General features: G+C 36.3%; 1 protein-coding gene across 4 annotated transcripts; it reads right to left on the bottom strand.

Moving 5' to 3' along the window:
* Positions 1-1,238: 1,238 nt before the first annotated feature.
* LOC124165583 (transmembrane 9 superfamily member 4) lies at positions 1,239-14,299 on the bottom strand. 4 transcript variants are annotated; one of them, XM_046543041.1, is made up of 10 exons: positions 13,169-14,299; positions 12,012-12,286; positions 9,069-9,237; positions 8,560-8,715; positions 7,704-8,026; positions 7,170-7,409; positions 6,415-6,572; positions 5,779-6,038; positions 4,557-4,740; positions 1,239-2,609 (listed from the first exon to the last, which is right to left on the bottom strand). In XM_046543041.1, the coding sequence occupies exons 1-10, from the start codon at positions 13,174-13,176 to the stop codon at positions 2,370-2,372; spliced, it is 2,013 nt and encodes a 670-aa protein (XP_046398997.1). In that variant the 5' UTR covers positions 13,177-14,299; the 3' UTR covers positions 1,239-2,369. The 4 variants fall into 4 exon arrangements, with proteins under 4 accessions (XP_046398997.1, XP_046398998.1, XP_046398999.1 ...); XM_046543042.1 differs by having other exon boundaries at positions 12,012-12,283; XM_046543043.1 differs by lacking the exon at positions 13,169-14,299 and adding an exon at positions 12,777-12,912.
* Positions 14,300-20,071: the final 5,772 nt, after the last annotated feature.

Here is a 20,071-nt window from a genome sequence, read left to right as displayed (position 1 = left end):
GCTTGAGGAAAAGAGCATAAGGGAATTTATTGCCACTACTGTGTATGCACTGTTACTGGTGTATATCTGGTTGCATAAATCTTCTTAAAAATCTCAAAAACTTAAGTCCCATCAGATATTCAACAAATTCTCATCGCTTAAAATTTCATTTTCTATCACACTGCAAAGTTTGAATGCCTTCTGGTGGTGACATTAAGACACCCTCCCTTGCAAGCATGAGGTATAATATAACTCATATTTACAAAGCAAACTGGATGCATAGCAAAGGTGATGATATTTTAAGGCAATGCACATTCATTCTAATTTAGTGGTAACAAGAATAATCTGATGGAAGATCAATTTGCCTGTGCCTCTTCTAGATTCATTAAACGTCTAACCACGTATTCAAACCTTGGTATGTAGTACCAGGGTCATTTTATACACAGTAGGGAGTTGCAGAGGCATAATAACTAACATAATCGAGGCAAATGGTGTGGAGTGATATAATCCATTCACAACTGTTACCCAGTCTACCCTGACTGTATGCACTAATTATGTGTATCGTGTATTAAGTGGAAACTGCATAAGATGAAGATGAGCTGGCTATATTTTGACATTGTAGGAATGAGCAAGATCAAGTGGATGGGAGCAGATGACTTAAGGAGTGACAGATATAAAGTTAATAGTAATACTGGAATAAGTCCTGAACACAGTCAATGAGAAGGAAAACCTTAAAGCAATGGAAGATTGGAAAGGAGCTGGGGAGGGGAAAGATGGGGGCACAATAGGAGAGTTTGTGCTGGGAAAATGCAAGGAAAGATGAGGAAGTTTAGCGAAATTCTGCAATGAGAAGCAATTGGTAAAGGTAAACACCCTTTTGCACAACATTGATGTAGAAGATCAAAATTCATTTTAGAGGAATAATAGGGTTATCTTTTTCTAGAATAAACTGTCATGATTCAGGAGATTCTTATATGCCTCATGGCTATTACCTACCAGCCACATTCATTTTTCTTCCTATTAATGATATCACATCTGTGACTTTGAATAACAGAAGATAATTTTAAACCATACTTATTTTTAATAAAAAAAAGCACAACAGGGACAATTAATGTTACAATGGCTGAGCATAGCTTTTATACAATAGTTTCATGGGGAATAAGCTAAGTGGTTAACTGAAAAAAAAACTGCTCTTTACAGAGGCAATTTAATAGATGTGTATGTGATAACCAAGCATGTAAATAAAAATGAACTACAAATGCAGAGAGAAAGTCAAGTATAATTTAAATAGCACAGTTATTTTTAGGTGTTTTGAGAATGTTCACAATTCCACCCGATTCAATCACGACTTACAGTCATTTACTACAGAGTAAGTAAATAATTACCTAACAATATTGCAGATAAATATAATACCAGCCATGGCACTCAATCACCAACATCATTAAATGCAATGGGTTTATATCACCCAAGAGGTGGTAAGAAGCATTATTAAGTCACCAATCCAAAATATACTCTCCATAATGTTCAGTAGCAAAAAGGCTGAACAATTTTTCAAGGAAGATTATGTTTCCAAGTTTTGACTGATTTTAGGTTCAACTAATTTTCAAACATAGGTGGAATGAATTCTTAGTAAGGGAATGCTAATGTGATGCTTCACAGTGGTGTAAACACAATTTACAAAGATGGCAAATATAAAAAATGATTAACGGTCATCCTTATCACATAAGACACAATACAGGTGGATTGTGGAATACACCCAATTGTCAATACATTAATATATATCTTGCAAAAGATTTAAAGCTATGAACTTTAACATACAACTGGGTAATCAAATACTTACATTTTCCTATTTACACACGTAATTCACTCAAAATCACACTAGCTGTTCAACTGTTACTCAGTTTCACACATTGATCACAATATCACACAATGTTAGTAATTTCACATTATTTCATCACCTACAGTGGATCTTCTAGAGATGCGGCTATGTTCATGAAAATGATGTGATTTTCCATTCAACATAAAATGGAAATAATGTGAACAATAGCCCTTATATACATATATTGTCTATAAGTACTCCCTCGTGAGGAACATCACGGACACTTCACTGATAATTAATGGTTTCTTTAAGATTTAAATTGTCAGGGGTAAAATTTCAGGGTTTAAAAAACTTCACACACACAAAAAATCAATCCCTAAGGTCACTGCTAGAAGATGAAATGGGCAAAGCTATCATTTAGCTTTTACTGATTGTGCTGAATAGATCATATACCACAGTGTTCAACACAACTGGAACCATGAAGTGTAAAAATACAACACATTTGGATTATGAAAACCACAAGAGTTTTTCCTTGCATTGAATTCAGAATGACTTGCTTATCTTTATTTCTTCAATCTATCTTAACTGCAGCATAAATCTTCCTAACAAATGCGTATGCAGCAAAGAAACCAATGGTGCCCGTGAGAAGCCAAAATGTCAAGGCCATGAGTGTTGTGTAGCCAAAGTACAGCAAAGTGGGAATAAATTCTGAAATCTCAAGCTTAGTGGCAAAGTAGAAAACAGAGTATGCAAAAACGTACACAGCTGATCCTCCAGAGACGACGAAGCTTCTCCACCACCAGTGATAATCCTAAAAATACAACAAAAATATGATCCAACAATATTTAAAAAAATAAACATGTACACCATTTAATGAGATCTAATATGGTATTTGTGTGCATTTAAATGAATCTAAACCTTTTCCTTAACTCAAAAAATAAAGCAGAAAACACAAATACATAATATTTGCTCAACATGAGGGCATCCACTAAATGAGGTCACACTCTGATCCCTTCCTCATTAATCATGAAATTTGGTTTACAACCTTCCCATCCCCAAGCATGAGGTTTCACATCAGTATTTTATTGATCTAGCTAAGGGCGTAATAAAAAATAAGTTTGAATACAACACAAATTTTGAAATACAAAATAAGAGAGAAATCATCCAAGGGGCCTTCACAGAGGAGGCCCAATTCCATCCCATCAACCGTAGAAGGCTAATTTCTGTTGCCACTTCCGCTTCATTTTAATTGGCTTTCAAAAATGTCAGCGGCACGGTGATGAGTGCAATGCAATTCACTTTTTTTGAGGAGTGCAAATGCGAGGAATAGCATTGAAGAGTTATGAATTTGATAAATAACATCATGGATGTAAATTTTGCCTGACACCCCTAATTATACCTTATTTCCCAAAGAAAACCAAATCAATTTGTCCATCAGCGACACAAGTGGCGACTTTTGCAAACCCATGTTAATGCATGGTGGGTGACAACACATTTAGAGGCTAACTCGAGGATCCTCTTTTGTAATTTTCGTGAAATTATGATATACATTGCCATCTTTCGTTGATAAATTTTTAGTTTCAAACGAAGTACACAATAACAACATTACCCCTAATTTGCAATTGTTACACAATTTGATAAGTTTTCTATTATGAATAAAACCTATGACTTACGTACCCACTTAACTTTTGTTATAAAAGACTTTTTAGCAAAGCCAACTTTTAACCACTAGACCAACACAGAAACATAACTTGAATAAGGTTTGAATAACAGAGATATATGAGATTCATCATAATTGCTTCCTACCCAATATCTCACACAATTTTTCAAACAGATTGAATCTTTCCCTATGAAAGCAGTGGTGTCGGCACAAGCATAATGCTATTTGCTACTAGTTTATGCACAAGCAAAAATTGAAATTAACCTAAAGGTAGTTTTTACAGGTCCAGACAAGGGTTTCAATGATAAAGTCTTTAATTGTTATAGAGTTTATAATGGTAACGTATGACGTATGTACCGATTCAAGTATATGCGGAAACACACTCTCAATGAGCAGTGTATAAATGTCACAACTGACTGGAATACATTAAAAAATAGTTTCTGTTCCAATTTTCAGCCTTTGTATGAGTATTCTTAAATGCATTCCTCTGTGTAAGAGCATTTGCATAATTATTTTTCTATTTCGAGCACAATTACATTACTACAGATTTAGTGATGAGTTTCATAAAAATCACCATTAATTTTTAAAATTCATTTTTGATGGAGAGAAGATCACAAGCAAAATTAAGACCAGGGGGCAAATGGCGAATGTTAACTGAGTGGTTGTATGTTGAGTAAAGCTTGCGCCAGAGTTATTCTTTTTTGGTTACGGCTATGAGCTTCTTATGCTTTCAACAATGTACTTTCCATTTTTATGCAGCAAAGTCAGTCCCTAATAAGTCATAAGCTCAGCTTTTCCTCTTTATTAAAAAAAAATCAGCAATTTTTACCCAAAAATCAGGATAGAAACCACTCAATACATGTTCATTTAATCAAAACCAGACTTTTATCTGATTTGATCAATTGCAGTTGAATGAAAAAGTTTTCATTAAATAATGAGATTGAGAAATACGTGAGAGATACTCATAAAATAAATGAAATTTAAGTAAGAGTAGTTTCAAGAATATAAGTAAAGAATATCAATTAACTTCTCTAGGCAACCATTAAAATCAAGGGACAGATACTGAATAAATATAAAGCAAGGAGAGAAGATGCTTACCTCACCACATAACTGGAAATAAACCATCACAATGGAGATTTGAGAACAGGATATGATTAGGATGATGAATACTAAAAACAAAAATCCAAACAAGTAGTAGAACTGGTCTTCCCATATAGCAGTGAAAACAAAGAAGAGTTCTATGAACACAGCTCCGAATGGAAGAACTCCAGCCATCAATGTACTGAAAAGAAATGAATACGTCATGAGCCTCAAATTAGAGGTTGAATAAAGGAGTACCACATTACAACTATTACACTTCTGTAGATTAATCATTCACTGTTATCTCAAATGCGTAGTCTGAGTTTCAGGACAATAATAATGGGCTTTTTCATAAATAACAGCAAAGTCTACCCATAGAAAAAAGTATTGTAAGAATTTCCTATGGTCACTAAAGTTATAGTTGTATAGTCCAAAATGACTATGGCTATAATTACAGACACCTAAAATTACTTAAAGACGATATTATAATCACTGTGGGTAAGTAGTTACATACATAGGGCTATGACCACCATAATAAATCCTCATAAATACTAAAGTGAAGCCTACTTGTAATGAACCTGTCTATAACCAAGACCCACTTTTAGGGAAGTCAAAAGCTCATCCCAAGCTCTCCCCATCCAAAGGGCCTTTTTACCATGTAAAAAAATCCCACTTTTTACTAAGACAAACTGAAAGGAGTCCCACTTCTAACTTCATTGCTCTCCCAGCAAGATACATATATTTTTTATTTTCGACCTCTTCTGCCCCGTTATGAAACGTTATGGCACTGTCAAACTTGCTCTGTAAAACTTGCTAGAGAACCATATGAAATCAATATAGAGAACTACAAATTATCACAATAAGGAACTGTATAACTATGTACATTTCAAATAACTATTGGACTGTACATAGTGATAATAGAGAACTACATCAAATCACCTTGGAGAACTAAATATAATACAAAAGAAAACTATACATAATCACTACACATACTTCTATAATTATTTTTCTAGGGATACTCCACAAGAACCTATAACAGAAGTCAAGGATAAAAAACAATACTTAATATTCTCTTTGCATTGATTATTACAATGTTATGCAAGGACTTATTTCTTTCGCGAAGTAAAAAGATGAAAATGCAGGTTGTTTTGACAACACTTATGGCAAAATGTGAAGGGGTATAACAAATGATAGAAATGGGGAAAATATAAAAACCAAAATAAAAATGAGAAAAACTCACCATAAAACCGGATGCATATACCATATCTGAGGAGGGACCTGCCGTGGAATTTGATTTGTACGGACAGGATGCCTAAATGGTTGCTTCCGAAATCCAAAATAAAAGCCAAGGAAGACGAGTGGAAGAGAAATTCCAAACCATAGACAGAGAAGAGCAACCATTGTTGGAAATGGTACAGCACCACTGGAGTGCTTTCCCCAAATGAAAAAATTGAGGAAAAAACATGTTCCAAACACGATTCCAGGATAAAGTGTTGCAGTCTGTAAAAAAATGAAACAAATGCCGACGATAATTTAACAGTCAATGTGCAATCGTATTCATGTCCATGAATAATGAATGCATGAATTACATATGACTTAAAAATATAACAACAATCATAAAGAACATCACAAATTCACCAAAAAATCTTTATACTCTTTGTTAACCTGAAGAACCTAAAGTTCATTAATTTTCAATTCTAGCATGAATTAATCCTTTACAAATCTACTTATTTAAAGGTTATGACCTAAAATATATTTTTTTCTAAGAAAACCCACTGAAATAGTACCATTTATAGTACAGTAATAATGGAAGCGCTACCTTATAGTCCTCGAACTCCAGTTAGCACTTCAAGAGCTTAAAAAAAATTGAACTCACCAAGAAAGCTGCTCTTTTCCATTCCCTTCCTTTCATTGTCCGATAAAGACGGGCAGCAAAATAGCCAGCAATGAGTCCCATTGAAACGTAGAGAAATATGGCAGCAGTCATCAGTGCACCACGAGAAGCTGGTGACAGCATCCCCAGCATGGCAAAGACTGCAAATAACCATTTAAAAACCACTGAAAATTAATTCTGCCTTGAATGGAAAACAAAATTTGGCTTCTTGACTTTTCCAATCTGTAATTTTAACTTCAATTACATCCAAAGTAAAAACCCCAAAATCTTGATCAACTCAGGCATCAAACTAGTCAGCAAACTTATTACATGATTTTTCTACTTTTCTGGAGGATCATATTTTTGAAATTTTCTCAGGCTTCATACCAGGTCAATGGGTTCATTAACACCAAAATTTCTGCGGTGTTTTGTGAGTTGCTAACAACAAATAATTTGTGAGTAAAAATTTTTTGTTTTATTCCACAAGACAGAGGTAGACTTAGCCACAGAAGTATTGGCATTATGACCAAGAAAACTTCATATAAAAGGTATCATTGTCTTGAAGCCATAGCTTTAAAAAAATGCAACAAGTTAAGATTTTTTAAAAAGATATATTATATTTAGTTGAATTCTTCATTTCATTTGCCAACCTATACTTGAAATCTGTTTATAACAACTGTTTTTCAAAATTTATACCTGAAATATTTAATCTGCAGTTAATTAACCATATACTATATATCATACAAAATCATACTCACAAATCGTGACCAAAGCCATCAAAAATATTTGGATACCACTGCCAACAACTGAAGAGAAAAGACGTGGATGTCGAGGGGGTCTAAACACATCACCATGAACTAATTTCCATCCTGTTTCTTCAATAGCCTCTTCTAGCCCAACGCTAATATCCTGTGTAGCCAAAGGACTGTAACCACCATCCCGGTTATACCGAGCTATGTCCCTACGAAGTGTCCTCACCATTATCATAGTCAAAATACCTAAAATATAGAGATTAAATTCATATGAACCACATATAAAGACGCATACAGGAATTTGAAAAACACTACAGTATTTCATAAACAAAATGCAGAAAATGAAGTGACATAGCAAAAACTGAAATTTGAATGCACCAAAAGATGTGCTCTCAAAACTATAGGAATATTTCAAGCTTCCCACTTCTTTGTCTCCCAGATAGCCAGACAGACTCACTTCTAAACGTATTACATTCATAGAACATTTACTGTACCAGGCAAGCACTCTTAAATACATTGGTTGTATAAAATAATGCTTACCAGAGAGAAAAAACACAACCACAAGAGAGTTCACAATCGAAAACCAATGAATGTGAGCATCAGACATCCCCAGGTAAATATCCCAACGTGAAGCCCAGCTCACTGCAGAAGCTGACCATTCCACAGAGTACGTGAAGAAAAGCCGAGTGCCACCCTTTGGAGAGACAACTTGTCCAACTCGTCCTTCACCCGTATTCCTCGTTCCGTATGTCAGAACAGAAGATGCTGGAAATGAACAAGTCCCTGATGCAGTGTCAAAAGTCAGTTGGGACAAATCAATACTTGAAGCTTCAACTTCAAAACCAACAACTCGATAGGTGTCCCTGAAAAGTAAAAAAAAGCTGGGCTAACTACATGAAAATATGGTAGAGGAGAAGTAATAACAGTCAACAATCATTAATATGCAAATTACTGCAAATTAGGATTTCGCATAAAAACAGAGCTTTACACCAATACGTTTCAGCAAAAAGTAAAATTTAACAGGAGACTCATATGCAGACTAAATAAAATATAGCCATTCAGAATTCAGGAATAAATATATGATGGTAGGCTAAATATATGGAAATCACTCACATTGCTCAATGATAGACTATTTCGATGACTGCCATCACTTAAAAATTAATAATTTAAAATCACTTTCCATCCACACTTATACCTAATCCATCAATGTCACCCATTAAGGTTTACTACACTAGTACCATTCAAGAAAATAAATACTTGCTCAAAATAATGTTTGAATGAATGAAAGAGAGCAAGTACACGGATTCTTAAAAACCATTACAAATAATTTTTAAGCCAAGCTTCAATAAACAAAACCAGCTTATAAAATAAAAGTGTAAAGGAACACTCCACTCACTCATCTTCTGTGTGATATTGGAGCCGAAGTTTGAGATGATTATTGATGTATGTGTTGCCATCCACAACAGTTCCCAAACGATAGCCATGCTCATATCTAACTTGTCCAGTCTCTTCATCCACCAAACGAGTAGCACATGGGAGATTGTCCACCAGGCTAAACAAATAATAAGATTGATTGACAATTTTTAGAATATAAGTATACGGAAGATAAAATTACAACATTTCCATAAAAATTACTGCTGAATAACAGCAAAACAAACAGCACTTCAACACATTCAACCCAAAAGATGCTGAAGTATGTTCAGGGTGCATCTCCAAGAAGTGATTGATGTGCATTCAATTCCACAACTAATGGCTAAATAATAACACCAATTTTTGTGGCATTGTGCATTTAAGTATTCTAGGATGAATATGTTGAAAATACTTTCCAGTTTAAAATCAAAATACCATACATTTAATAAAGCCACAGCTCAACAAAAATACATTCCATCATAAAATTTTGCTTACAGGTGCACAAAATATTCATGCTGGATTCGACCAATAACTTTCTGAGCGGCCTCTTCACTCCAATTAATTGGACTGTCTGGGGTGTGACACAAGAGCCGACACCCAATGTCTTCAGCCATACGAACTTCATATGGTGTGTTCACTATACGGTCACCACGTAACACTTCACCTGCAATTATGAGTGCAGTCATTAGCACAACCATAAGAAAGCTGAAGCACAAACATTGAAATATCAAGATTGATAACAAAAATAAACAACTAAATGAGAAAGCTCATAATGTGACATCATACCTTTACATTCTCGTATAACAGAAACTTTACCTATATTTTATCTAAATATGACTTTGAAATTATGAAATGAAATATACTAATGAATTGATTTAAAAAAAAATACCTCGATACCTCCACTGCATAAATGCTCAACAATCCCCCACTGAATAAAATCCGCTCATCTAGTACTATAAGGGCTATCTAGATGAGCAGATTTGATTTGGTGGGCGATTGTTGAGTGTTTATGCAGTGGAGGTATCGACCTGTACTATTAAATTTTCTTAAAAAGGGGTAGGTGAACATTTCAACAAGTCAATTACATAGCTGATATCACTTAACTACACTAACGTTAAAAAATTAATTATACGCATAAACTAGATGTGTACTAAAAAATTAGGATACTAAAGAAAAAGAAACATCAAATATATATGTTTCAGGCCCTCTCTTCTAGTTTAAATAAACAAGACCAAGAAAGAACCAGAATATTTTTTCACGGTATTTGGGGATCTATGCCAAGGGATGATTGGAGATAAGTAGGATCACAAATAATCTAACCATCTGAACTTAAAAACAGTATGTGAGAAAATTCTAATTAATAACCCGTAGTTTTGGGCTTGGATTCATGGAATTGACTTAACATAATGAAATGTAAAAAACTTTGTAATTCCACATAAATTCAACACTGTACAATAGGGTGGATCCGAAAAATCATTTTTTTCAAATCCATCTGGCCCAATGAACAGAGGACAGATCAAAAATAAGCCCTGAAAATTTTGAGACCTCTAGGTGAACCCCTGACCCTCGCTCAAATGCCATTTAGGGGGAAGGGTCAAACATCAGAAAATTTTATATTACATACTGTAGATTTTGCCAAGTTACTGCCCTTATTGGACCAAAATTTCGAGAATTTTGATGGATCTTCCACCATTATATGCCAAATTTGCGTCCCTGAAGAAAATATTCCAACGCCCACGCAGCGTCGGAGATAGAAGAGTGGCAGGCTGCTCCCGTCCCCTTTCCACTTGTCTCTCCTCCTCCCACGCCCAGAGTACAGCTAAAACCATCCAGCGTGAGGTGCTGGGAGGGCGATCATCTTTGATAATACAAAGCGGTGGATGATAGAAGTTAAAAAAGAATGTGTAATGAGATGACTTGTCCCTTTTTTGGCGTCTCGTGGGCAATAAACAAATCGACGTTTCAAACTTTTAGAGAAGTGATGAAAAATTTTTGTTCTGTTTGCGATATTTTTAGATCCGAGAATGCAGGCAATGAGCCTACAGTCTATGAAGAGGCCTCTCGAGTGACTAGAAAGGTGTGCGAACTTTAGAGACACGCTTCTCTTCCATAATGTCTGTGACTAAATGGATTTTGCAGAACCATAGGAAGTACTATAACTTATGGAAAAATGCAAAAAGGCCAAAAGAAGGGTTTCATTGAAAAACTAAAATCCAACACTTTCAAAGAAACATTTAAAAGTATGCAATATTTGTATGTGCAAGTCCAAGAGAGAGCATAAGGTTCTCCAAATTGAAGGAGCATTCTATTTTCCCCTGCAAAAATTGACGATGCTAACTCAACATTCTCCGCTGATTCCCTTTTTAGTTTTTTCCTCAATTGTCGTGTTTTTTCATGATTCAATCCAGCGGCCATCATCATTTGTTTCGTCTGCTTGTCACTCAAAATGAAATATTGTATCCTTTCCACTCCCCCTCCTTCCTTTCACACCCAAAGAAAGCATGCCCTTTTCCTACCTTACCTCCCCTACTACTGTTATATTATCAGATAATAATGAAGTCCCGAGTATAGGATAAGGTAATTAATTTCACAATAAAGTGGAAATAATATGGAGCCATTTTGTGCTTCATTGGTCCACTCGAACTACAAAATTCACTCTTGATTACCATTGTGGTATTCCATCATAAGTTATAATCACAGATAGCGACCCCGGTTTCAATGAATTATCATAATCTTCAGGCACAATTCGTTGAAACCCGGGTCGCGCTCTGTAAAAAATAAGTGGCATAAGTAATTGTGTGATATCCAGGAAAACCACTCAAACTAATCTTGCATATCTTTAAAACCACTCCTTTTGCAGAGCAAGGCAAAGGCCAGCAAAAATACCTATACAACATTTACTCTGGGCAAAATCATCCATAGACTACACTTTCTTGGTCTTTCAAGAGTAATTTCTTTGTCTTCAATTCAATTTTAATAAATATCAACAAATATTCAAACAGGTATTTAATAGAATTAATTTAATAGTCTTCTTAATATTATTGGGTGATTTCACAATGGCTTCTATCAACATTGAAACCTTGTTAAGCAAAACTTACATTAATTTATTCTAATATTCTCACTGCAATTTTTATAACTTTCCAAATAATGCACAAGCCCAAAAAAAAACTTTCCCAAACCTAACATAATTTATCAACTGCCCACATTGACTGCTAAAACATACAATAAATTCACTACACGAGAGCATTAACATGGGAAAAGTAGCATTTTTAAAAGTACTCATGATTGAAAAATAAAACAAAAGCTGTAATTCCAGGATAATTCTCCATAGGATAACCCAGCCATACTATCAATCACTTATCTAAGCTTCGGATTGTTTTCAACTGGAGGAAAATGTAATAAATATCACTAAATTTGCTGATTGGCAAATCCACTCACCTAAATTTTCGGATTTGTAAATGAAGGTTCCATTTTTAGGGAGGCAAAAAGGCAGCGAATAGTATTCGTAAGGCAGCTGTGTATGAGTGCTGGTCATTTTTACAGCTCGCACCTCAATCCTTGCCCCTCTATGAAATTCCACGGGGGCTACTCCAGGAACATAAAACCCTTGAACATTTGATATGAGGGAGATTCCTATTACAGCAACATAGAACATCATCATTGTAGGTGAACTATACCGTCTCCGACTCCGCTGTATGCCTTTATCCATCCTGCTTTAAAGAAAGAAGTGAATATGTAATACAGCACAACATCCCTCCACCTTACACATACAATAGTTACGCGAGAAAAAATCAAGAGAAACATAGCAATTACAACTTTAAAAACAAAGAGTAAATTACTGATACGTCCAAAATTTCCTTAAAAGTAACTCATGACATGGAAGAAGAAGGAGACGTCATTGATAAGAGGAACTTGTTTGAGGGCTATATCAACACCTGTACAAAATTAATCAGAATGGACATGTCTGCAAAGTAGAGGCCGGAAAAAGTGAAAGTGAACTTGAAGTTTAATAAAATGAAAGCGTTTTTATTATTAACATAACCGTATGTACATAATTATTACTTAACTAACAGTTAGACAAATTAGTATACTACAGCAACAAGATACATTAAAGGGAACCATTTACCGAATCATCGCGTTTTCCTCAGAAAATGGGAAAAGACATATTAACAGTGACGCAAATCATGAAATGAATCCATTTACCTTTTATGATTTCCAAATATTTGACAAAAATTGATATCGGCTTATTTCAATAACCAGTCAACATTATGCATTGCTGAACATCACAGGGCGCACCCGGAAACAGCCAAGGAGGGGTTGGACGTGTCGAGGGGTGTACCTACGGGGCAGGCGGAGATTCTCGGCGTAAGGAAAGTGTAAGGTTTTTAATTTAAATTTTAACAGTGGGGATTGACAAAACCGAGCAATCTTAATTACCCTATTTGTTATTAGGAGGCTGTTGTCATTTTCTAATTTTTGCAAACGTTGCGTTGTTCTTGGCAGTGCACTGGCGCTGACAGGCTGCGATGAACGAATGAAACTCGGATTACTCACATTCAAATATGGATGTTTGACATTCAAAATCAATCATTTACCTTTCCATTCTGTACTGTTGTTGAAGATTGTTTCGTTGTACGGTCAAGAGCAATTGTGAGGAGCTGTTTCATTATATTGCCGTAAGAAGCAGGTAACATGATGTGATGTCTTCTGGCAAGCTTCTGTATTTTGAAATTGCAACACCGCGGCGTAGCTCAAAGGTAGCCTGAGAAGTGACATCATCATTTTAGTGCCAATTTAATCGTACTAGAGGAATAAAACTGTTTATGCGGCAGTTTTTTTTATCAGTATGGAATCATAAAGTCGGCTGTTTAGCAACGCATCGACTCTCAGCTTATGCCGAACTTCATCAAACCACTATACACGGCTTTTTTATTTCATGGGAGATGGGGACTGGTAAACTTGAAGCTTTGGTTTGCCGTTAGCCTTCAGCTCTTTCCACAAGTCACAATGAAAGTCCAGATTTTTCTCATTAAACTTTTCTACCTACCCAACCATCGCACATTTGTGCTCAGGGGAATGGGCTTATCCAGCTCCATTCCTGGTGGAGCTACTTTGGGACAAGGGACCTTTGGTCTGATCCTGCTAAGCAGGTTATGAAAACATCAACTACTTCATTTTTAGGGGTGCTGTTGCCTCGCCCTTACCTACACCCGTGTTCTGTGCTACCCTACTGGCTATCCTCATAGAAGGGCAGAGAAAGTCAATGAATGGCATTAAATATAGGTATTCAATGTTCTTACATGTAATCATGAATGAGCAAGCTGTTTATTTTTAGTGTTGGGCCTAAGAGGTGGTTCCACTTCTTCACTATATAAGGTGTGACAGAAATGGCTTCATCTGATTTGAAATTTAAATTGGATCAATGTAAACCTTGCAATAAGTTACTTATTAAAGGAATTCAGTAAGGCAGAATTCCTCAGAGGTGTTTCCTCCTCCTACCAAATATATCATCCACTTATCATCAATGCTCTTCTCTGTACTTATGATAGCTTTCACTTTTTTTCTCCAAAATCCTCACAAATACTAACGTTAAAGCTCTCTGGCGTTGCTTGTTGAATAAGATAACCCAGCTCTCCTGAGAAGTTCCGTTGAAAGGAATTTAATGCTGAATGATCAGCCATAGGCAGATTTAGGGGAAGGGCAAGGCCCCTCCCTCCCCCACCATATGCTTAAAAAAAAAAACACTTTTAATATGGATATCATTACGTTCGTTTTGTTTTGTGCATCCTCGATCCTTTGTATGTGGAGCCTCAATCATTTAATGTCATATTAAATAAAGAGAATATTTCATACAGTAATTATTATGTTGTTTTTAATCTCAAATATGAGAAGACCATTTGCCTGCCTGGCCCTTGTGCCCCCCCTCCCCTCCATAAAATAATCCTGGATTCACTCTTGACCGGCCTTATACCTAATGGACTCTAATCTGCTTCTGAGTTCTGTTTGTCTCCATCCAGGCACGCACCTGAAAGGGTGAAAATTCCACAGGAAAAAAATCATTTTCCTTGACTGGTATCCGTGCCAGACATTCTACCACTTGAATAATCAAGGCACCTTATTCCTTTTTTCATTGATAATCCTGGTCAAGGCAAATTATTTTTCCTCTGCGGAAATTTTGCATTAAAAGTACACTAGTGGGTGACTCCATGAAGGTATGTTGCTGGCTACCTGCCCTCATTGACAAACTCTACATGGATTCATGTGTCTCCATGATTCGTATACAGCCAGGAGCCTACGGCTAGGAGCTCACTATGAAAACTGTGGCTGTCTTCTTTGCCGGCTAATGGTCTAGGATGAAGCCTTATGACTCAAAGCTCATTGCTGCCTTTTTGGATCTTGTATGTTTTAATGCCCCCACTTCACCATTTAAGCAAATCCATAGAGCAGTGAGCATTTTTTTCTAATTTTAATCTCTTGAAGATGTTGCCTACTGGATTCACTTCTGAAAAGCATAGACATCATCTCAACTCCATTCTAACCTTAGAAAGCTCATTTGAGTTTGTCCTCGTTAAAAAAAGTCTAGTTTAACCCTTTTGCTGCTGTGAACGTACCTGGTACGTTTGCACAGTAGGCTTCTGTGAACGTACCTTTACACCCTCCCTGCCATGTGCTTTTGCCGCATGTGACAGATAGGTTTCTGGAGGGTGTGTCGCAGCGAAAGGGAAAAAGATTTACCTCATCAGCACAGTTGGTTCTTGATTCTCTTCTGGGTGATTAATACTCTCTGCTGCTCATTTTGTTAACCCCATTTTATGAGTTTCTCTTTTCAATCATCTTTAACACTTAATTTTTCATCCTCTAGAAACCATTAGGCAGCATAGTAGTACATATTCATAGTAGTAGCCATAGTATTCCACCATGCATTCCAAGGTATATATTTGTGGAAGGGCACATTTTGCAAATTTTCCACTCATTAAAAAATTACCCTATTTACTATGAAGCTGTCTTTTGACAATCATGTTATCCTAATGCTTCCATACAGCAGTGCCATAGCCAGGAATTTTGTTGGGGGGGTCCAAAATCTTAGGGGGAATGATGCATATTTGTTCAGACTGTGTAAAATCAATTGAGTATTGTATTAAAAACAGTTATAGTCTGTTTATCATTGATTGCCCCGGGGAACAATTTTTTACTTATTTTCTGTTGACTTTGAGTTTTTGAGCTATATGATGTTAAAATAGCCATCCTGATTTCAAAACTGTAGTTAGTTTTTTTCTACCACGTCAAGTTTTTTCTGTTCTTTGTGGGAATGTGACCACATTCAGCTTGATTGAGAGTCGGTCACAAGAGGCATCCATGCCCTCTAATAGGGTTGTTTCTTTCAGCAAAGAAAACAAAAGGCATTGATAGTGATTTGTTACCCACCAATAGTGTATTCATAATATACTTAGGTTAGAGGAATGTTCATGGTCAATTTAAACCTCATTTGAAAAAGGCCAGATTGGCAGCCATGCGATGCTACTCCACGTGATGTCACAGGGACCTAGTTTCTATTCGAGAGGATAGGAGTTATACATCGTCTGAGGTTACCAATGCATGCATAAGGCCCAGAGCTCAGGGAAACATCTCTTAATAATCACCTATTAAAACTACTCATGGTCGGAAAGTTTCCATCATTTTATAAGGTATTAATAATCCTTAATTATGCCAAGCACTACCTGCTAGCAGGTTACTCGGCTACCTGCTAGCAGCTTGCATCGTAGAGGCACTCATCACCTCACACCAAGGTGGCCTCACACAGCGGCAGCCGGAACCAGAATGATGTCACGCGGGCTTTTTCCAGCATTCATACTTAGTCGTCCTGTTTTCACGTACTTGAAAATTTTCACTTTTCATTTAATCGCGAAAAATAGATATTGCCATTTAATCGTGAAAAATAGATATCGTCATTTAAAAATCTAAAAGAATGAAATGCGTACTCTAGGAGTAATAATCTTTCGATTTAGGCAATTGAAAAAAATAGGAAACCAGCCTACTGGCTGAAATTAACCTTATGCAACTGTTGCTGGGTGACTGATGCAGTAGGAGGTGCATAATTGTGTAGGAGATATTATATTGCTCTTTAGGGAGCTTCAATGTTGAGTGGGTTGCATACATTGATATTTTGTCATCAATCCATATGCATCAGTGAATCATCCCTTTGAATAGATCATCTATGAATTTCATCCGAATATTGCTGAAAGTTAAAGTCATCGTTGGTTATTGGCATGCATTATGAAATGTAACTACATTAAAAAGTGGAGGGTTAGAGTAGAGGTGCTCTTAGGCTAAATTCAGACGTGCTTTGACATGGATTCTTTTACAATATTAGCTGTGTATAGTTTTCATCCATAAGAACTGATAAATTTCCTGTCTTGACTTAGTTTATTTCAATATGCAAAAATTCCACTCCATCATGCTTAGATCTTTGAATTTCCTGTCTGCCTTTGTTAGTTGGCGTCAAAAGACAGCAATGCACTTGTCAGGCAAGCCTGTTTTGCATATTTCAAGGTGAAAATTATTGATCCAGATAAATTATGGGCCCCTCATAAAGTGAACTAGCAATATGTCAAGAATTAACAGACCTGGAGGAGGGAACACGATTTCATTTCTATTTGATATGCCACTGACTTGATGAGAGCCTAAAGATCACTTATGTTGCTGCTTTTTATTAGCAAAAAAAAGGGTGCACAGCAAGAAAATGAAATTTAAATTAGAGTAACCTATTTAATTATCGTCTATATGCCCAGTGCTTTACCTAACTGAATTCCCAGAGCCAGTTTTCAAAGTACATATCTCATTTCATCTCTTTGCAAATACAGGATTAAGAATCTGGAGAAGATCGAAGTGACGCCAACGATGAATATGTACATTGAAACTGAAGATGATTATTTTTGTAAGGGATTTGACCAGCATAAGTTGAATGATTTGGTACGAGATTTAGGTCTCTCTCAAATAGATTGTCACTGATAAATATCCACAGATTAAGTACTCCAGAAAAAATCTAGAAGCAATAATTTTTACCCTCATATTTATATTTAATTTTTGGTAAAAAATCACTATTTGATTGATTGCAGTTTTAACTTGTATACAACCCTTGTATAAATTAAATCATTCTGTATGGGCAGTATAGGGTAATATTTAAACAACATCATCAATCTCACTGCAGACCTTTATTTATAATTATTAACTGTGCCTTTTGTATACATATATCATTCTGTAATCTATGCAAAACAATACTTTAGCGACTTCACACAAAATTATAGTATATACTCCTACAACACCAGAAAGTGTAATGATTTACATGTTACACAAAAGAATTTTACCCATACCATCAAAGGACCCCGTGCAATGTGCACAAAACAATACAATATATTGCCTTTCTGTATTGTAATGGTTCAAGCCCCATTACAGTGCATTTCTACTCGGTGCATTTTCTTCCCTACCAGTTTACCCGCTCTTTCCACGACCTTTCCCAAAACCCCACCCCCAGACCATGGCCCGTGGAGGAGGGCGTGGATGAGTAAGAGGGGATGAATGTGTTTTTGCCTAATTTTGTATGGTAGTGTGTGAGTGTGTGTGTGTGGGAGGAGGGGAGCTCGGGTTTTTCCTGAGTGAGTGGCGTGTTACTCCTCCCTTTCTTCATTGTGCGATACCCCCACCCCAAGTTGAGGGATAATAAAAGGTGGTGCGCGTAAGAGAAGCGGTAGAATTCTTAAGTGACTGTCGGGCGGAGCCTATGCCCAAAATCCGAGTGCGACGCACAGCATAGGAGACAAGGGGCCCAAACATCATTTCAGAAAGATTGATCTGAAAGAAGAATCCCCCCCTGTCCGAAGGAGCAAAGGACCAGCTGAAGAGGACGCATTACCTCCGTTCCGGATGCAGCTTCCTCCAACAAGGGAGAAAGGAGTGCAGTAAATGGAACAAGAGTTTGTTGGATCCAGCCTGGTCCAAACTTGGACAACGATAAAGTAAGATTGCAGCTATTCCCCCACCCCAAAAAGCCCCCTCGTGTCTCCTGCCAAGCCGTGTTAAGACAAACAGTCACGGAACGCACCCGTTACATTAGTGAAAGTGAAATTAATCACCAAGTACAATTAAAGTTCGCACCCAAATTTACATTTGTCGGGATGGACTATCATTTACCTCCCCAGTCAAGAAATCATGGAAATTGTGTCATATTTACGTGTCCACCACCGAACTTTATTTTGTTCATATCATTTGCTATATTGATTTTCATCTCTAAACCAAGTTATATTGTTGTTGTTTTTTTTTATTTATTTATCATTGATGTTTCATTAGTGGCTTTCACCAATTCATATTTCATTAGCGTATAAGAGGGTTCCTTTTGTTTTTGTCATATGCAACATTATTTGTGTGAATTATATTTTGTTTAATTGAAAGTGTTTGAGTGAGTGTTTTGTTCTGATTTCCTTCACGGGTCACCTCAAGGAAAATATCCCTCGCCCTTCCTTTCGCCCCGTCCGTTTTCCTTCCGTAAATGCGTGTTGGACGAGTGCATCAGCGCCCGAACGTCACCCATCAGTTTGAATCGGGAACCCCCCACCCGCAATCATCTTCACAGAAGGGGAATATTTTTTTTATGTATGTGAATTACGAGAAGTGAGTGGCATAGTTTTGTCCCGTAGGTCTCATGCGGGAGGGATCTTCGCGAATTTGTATATTTCTTTTTATTTTTGTGCGACGTCTCCCCCCGGTTCTATTGTGGTATCCGGGCAAGTCGGGGGTGGGATGCCACAGTATAAAATGTGAAGATAGAATACCTGTGTTTAAAATAATTGTCTTTAATTACTTTCTCAAAAAGTGCGTCTATAGTAATTATGAGTACATATTTGAGTCCGGAACTTGTATGACCTCGCTTTGTAACATTTTAAATTTGATGTGTACATAATACTTTAAATTAATATTTGAAATCTTGATATGTCCTATATACCTGCCTCGTATGTGACTAGTGTATTGTACCATGTGGACAAATAACAAATTCCAATTCCATATAAGGTAATATTTCCCTTTAAATTCCTGCATACCCAAATTTTGTATGACATATGAAACAAAAAGAGGGTATCCTGTAGCTTAAAAAGTTGATGTGATAGATAAAAACTGAGGTTATTTTCTTATCCAGAGACCAAAAGTTAGTCAAAATCAAGTCTCAGATCTAAGACAACAAAATGGCTATTCCCCTGTTATATTTTATTCCTCAATACTGTTCATTAGAGGACATTAGTAACTATTTCCAATGGTAACTTGCTATTACATTCTCTTTGGTCAATTTTTTATACCCAGAGGAGGAACCCTTTGGGCTGCAAGTAGCCTCTAGGAAATGTTGTACCCCCTCACAGCAAATACCATTTGAACATCAATACATTAAGTAATGGCTATGATTTTAAATGAGAGTATTGGTTGAATATTTTGATCTGTCAATTTTCTCAAAAATA

Source organism: Ischnura elegans, chromosome 9, assembly GCF_921293095.1.
Source record: "Ischnura elegans chromosome 9, ioIscEleg1.1, whole genome shotgun sequence".
Taxonomy (NCBI): Eukaryota; Metazoa; Arthropoda; class Insecta; order Odonata; family Coenagrionidae; genus Ischnura; species Ischnura elegans.
This window is presented reverse-complemented; position numbering and strand designations above follow the sequence as displayed.